The sequence below is a fragment of the Myzus persicae genome, unplaced genomic scaffold (assembly GCF_001856785.1).
Source record: "Myzus persicae strain clone G006 unplaced genomic scaffold, MPER_G0061.0, whole genome shotgun sequence".
Taxonomy (NCBI): Eukaryota; Metazoa; Arthropoda; class Insecta; order Hemiptera; family Aphididae; genus Myzus; species Myzus persicae.
In genome coordinates, this window is record NW_019101870.1 from 1 (window position 1) to 4,589 (window position 4,589).

Sequence of the window (4,589 nt, forward strand, 5' to 3'; positions counted from 1 at the left end):
TGTAACTGTACGTTTGTCAATTGACAATTGTGTGTGAGGTGTGTCATTAAATATTTTAGTAGTTGGTTAACAATAGTAATATATTATTATTAGTAGTAATAATAATCAAATAGGTAAGTGATGTATGTTGCTGGTTTGAAATGTAAGTGTTGAAAACCTTACCTTGATTTTATTTAGAGTTTACTTCACAAAATGTGCTAAAAGATAATTAATTTATCATTATAAGGGCCAGTTGTACCGTTGCGTGATTAAACATTGATTAACTAATCGTCGATCAAATTTTAATCAATGATTAAATTCCAGTGCGTTGTACAGTGGGCAATTTGACTCTGATTAGTTAATCAACGATTAAAGTTTGTTGTGTTGATTATATTACATTTATTTACAATATTTTCATCGCCAAGTTGGTATCAACTATAATATTTAGTTTTAAGTTATCAATTTATCATTGTTATCATAATTAATTTGTATATTATTATTATGTGATTTGTAATTTATATTTTATTTGCCATAAACGACATAAACATCGTACTATTGTCTATTGACTATTGTAGACTGTAGTCAGTATTATTTTGTATAATTTATATAAATATTAGATTAATTATGAATACTTTAAAACGCACATCTAATTTCTCTGCGACTGAAGTCGATGCATTAATTGCGTTGGTAAAAAAACATCGATCAGTTATTGAATGCATGAAGACTGATAGTATTAATGCCAAGTAAGAAAATATATATTTTCTATATAATAATACTGTACTTTTATATACTCATACCTATAATATCCATAACAGTCTCAACATTTATAAATAACATAATGTACTGAAAATATATACCTTTATAATAACATATTAATATTCTTTAGAATGAAAAAGGATGCATGGACAAAAATTGAAGCTGAATTTAATTGCCAGTGCATTGATAGTCCACGTAGTGCTGTTGTTCTAAAGAACAAGTACGAAAATATTAAACGTACAACCAAAAAGCAATATGCCGATGAAAAGGCATATCATCGAGGTACAGGAGGAGGACCGCACAAATTATTTAACAGCCCATCAATAAATTCAACTGTCGGAGAAATTTTACAGACAAGAATGACAGGAGAGGAATCTATATATGATTCAGATAGTCTTGGAAACTGACTATAGCCTTCGTTCTATTGATGAAGACATGCTCGGAGAAAATATAATAGTGATAAATCCCACTGATATTGATACAACTGGTAAGTTAATTTAATTTATAAAATTATTATATAATTATTATTATTTTACATTTTATCTATTAAAGAGTGTGATGTAAATCAAACGATACCATCTACATCACCATGTATCAAAAGGGACTGGACAAATTATACGCCTGCTGATCTAAAATCGCGGTCAACCTTAACTGCTAGTAGTGGTATGTACTGTATTTATTTATATATTCCATAATGTCAGAGTTGGTAAAGTTACTTTACAGTTACAATAAACTGGCAACAAGTTACAAGTTACTCTAAAACTGTATGATCAGTTAAAAGATACTATTTTTTTATAGATATTTTTATGTTGTGTAACTCGATACAAGTTACATATTAAGTTAAAAGTTACATTGACAAATAAAATATGTTAAAATATTTTGACTTGCTTTGAGTTATTAATTTTTCTTTGATTATTGTTATGGTAATTATTTATTGCTAAATATTATTTAACCTCAATCTAACCATTTTAACATATTTTATTTATCAATTTAACTTTTAAATATAATATAAGTATAAGTATCTAGTATCTTGTAACTGGTTATACAGTTTTAGAGTAACTTATAACTTGTAACCAGTTACAATAAATAAAGTAACTTAGGTATCCAACTCTGACCATAATGCATAGTATGTATTTGTAAATTCAATACCTGTTTTCTTTTATATTTAGATGATCATGTTACTAAAAAAAAAAAAAATTACGAGGACAAAATATCAAAATGGGCATCTACTCGAGCATCAATTAGTGAGCACCAGCAAACAGCCTTTTTGGAAGAACACAAACTGAAGATGATATTAATGCAACAAAAGCATGACACCGAAATGAAAATGATGGCTGAAAAGCATTCAATTGAAATAAAAAATTTGAAGTTAACACAAGAAATATTGCTACTGCAAAAGGAAAAAGCAATCAAGACGACTGATTATTAATTTGTAATGTTTTTATTTTTATTATGTTCCTACTGAAAAAGGAAAACTACCAAGACTGGGTTATTAATTTGNTTTTTATTATGTTCCTACTAAAAAAGGTAAACTACCAAGACTGGGTTATTAATTTGATATGTTTTTATTTTTATTATGTTCCTACTAAAAAAGGTAAACTACCAAGACTGGGTTATTAATTTGATATGTTTTTATTTTTATTATTACATTTATATATATATTATCACAATGTTACTTAGATAAAATGAAAATTTAATTTCTACATTCTCTTAATATATAATATGTCATGTATTATAATATTTATGTTATTACTATAAAATACTATATAATACTTATAAAAAATAAAACTAATTTTTGTTGACATTGCATACTGTTTTGTAGTGAATTTATAATTTTAAACTGCATTTTGGAAATATCGAAGAAATCTCTTTCTATTAGTATGATGAATTGCATTTCTACTAGTTCTATTATCTTCTGGATTACGGAAGTCTGTGATTCGAATTGAAGATTCTATTTCAGTTGAAACCCTTGGTGTAATTTTTCCAAAGTTACATGCTATATTATGAAGCACTGCAGTAGCTACAATAATACTTTGAGAAGATGAAATGTTTACATTTACACCAGTAGCTAAAATGGGAAATCGCCTTTTCCAAACACCGTAGCTTCTTTCCACAGTGTTTCGAGTTCTAATTAAAGACTCATTATATCTGTCTATAGCAACTGCAGAAATCCCTGATAATGGATCTATAACTGTGTGAGGGTTTCCGACTAGGGTCATAACATAGCTACGCTGAGCATATCCACTGTCGGCTACCAAAATGCTATTTTTCATTTCGTCTCTTTCAAACTTGCCTCTTATTGCTGAATTATTAAATATTGTAGAATCGTGGGAAGATCCAGGCCATCTAGCTACAATATCTTGTATTTTCAAATTGGCATCACATATTGTTTGTACATTTATGGAAAAGAATCCTTTTCTGTTCCGGTACACTTCTGCATTGTCTCCTCCAGGGGATTTTATTTTTACATGGGTACAATCCATTGCACCAATAACCATAGGAAATTTGGCTATGTCGTAAAAATCTTGTTTCACCTTTTTTATGTCATCTTCATTGCTTGGAAAATGAATAAAATCGGAACATAATGTAGCAATAACATGTGAGACAAGCTTCACTATACGGCTGGCTGTTGATTTATGGATTCCTATGAAGTCACCACAAACAATCAACATGGAGCCCGTTGCATAATAGCGTAATGTAAGGAGTAATTTGTGTTCTGCACTTACAGCATGATTCCTATAACAAAAGTCAATTTAAATTACATGAATAAAATAAATCATAAATGAATGGCAAGATAAGTTGTATAGAAACAACAACTCAATTTCAATTAAATAGTTTATTAGACTTTTCACATTCAACAGTGCAGTATTAAGTAACTTATTTTGTACAACTTAACATTATGATTTTTAGATAAGATTATTTATGTTTAGCATGTATTAATTATAGTAATTTTTGAACAGGAGTCTATTGTTGTGTATAACATTCTAACTGAGGTTAGATTGGTTAATTTATTTCAATTTTCGGATATGTACATAATACTACGTGGTTAAGATGTATGATTTCAGAAGTACAGAGTAACGCATTGAATATATCCAACATATGATACTGGCGTCTGGGTCTGGCATTACAAAAATGTAAAATTTAAGAATGAACTTACCAATTAGTAGGAGAACAGATGCGTTCGCCTATCAAATCAAATAAGAAATGGACTGTATTTTTGGATAATCGAAATCTATTAAAGAATTCATCATCCCTCCAATGAGTGAAATGATCAGGCCGTGGTTTGAATACTCGCTGTCGTCTAGGAAAATACAATAATAATGCCAAGTTGTTGAATTCATCATCCTCGTAGTCAGAATCGTCATACATAATATTATTCATTATTTTAAATAAGATTTTTAACACAATTAAATAAAAAAATACACAATTGTCAATTATACAAAACATTAAATACGGTGGTAGTATGATACTGTGAATAAATTAAAATAATAGATAACAATACCGCCAAAATTAAGTAATCAGCGTTTAACCGTGGTCTACAGGCCGGTTAACTATTTGGTCGTTTAATCAATGATTAACAAGTTAACCAGCACTGTACAACGACCCAACATCGTTAATCATAGATTAACTCTTAATCACTGTTTAACCGACGACGGTACAACTGGCCCTAACTGTTGTCCACTGGTGTTTAAATTTAGTAGTTTCATTGACATTATCGGGCAAGTGTTGTAATCAATTGAAAATATATGTATGGTGTACATTGTTGTTAATACTGACTGGTAAATAATCGTATTGTTGTTACATAAAATAATGTACACACTAAAAAGTAATTGATAATAAAAAATAATATTGTT

At 28.8% G+C, this 4,589-nt stretch overlaps 1 protein-coding gene across 1 annotated transcript; it reads right to left on the reverse strand.

Moving 5' to 3' along the window:
- Positions 1-2,563: 2,563 nt before the first annotated feature.
- Positions 2,564-4,104, reverse strand: LOC111030622 (putative nuclease HARBI1). The gene is made up of 2 exons (XM_022310207.1): positions 3,893-4,104; positions 2,564-3,471 (listed from the first exon to the last, which is right to left on the reverse strand). The coding sequence occupies exons 1-2, from the start codon at positions 4,102-4,104 to the stop codon at positions 2,571-2,573; spliced, it is 1,113 nt and encodes a 370-aa protein (XP_022165899.1). The 3' UTR covers positions 2,564-2,570.
- Positions 4,105-4,589: the final 485 nt, after the last annotated feature.

Coding starts and splice junctions, on each gene's coding strand:
- LOC111030622 (XM_022310207.1), bottom strand. CDS start 4,104: ATGTATGACGATTCTGACTACGAGGATGATGAATTCAACAACTTGGCA. Junction 3,472..3,892: donor ATCTGTTCTCCTACTAATTG/GTAAGTTCATTC, acceptor CTTTTGTTATAG/GAATCATGCTGTAAGTGCAG.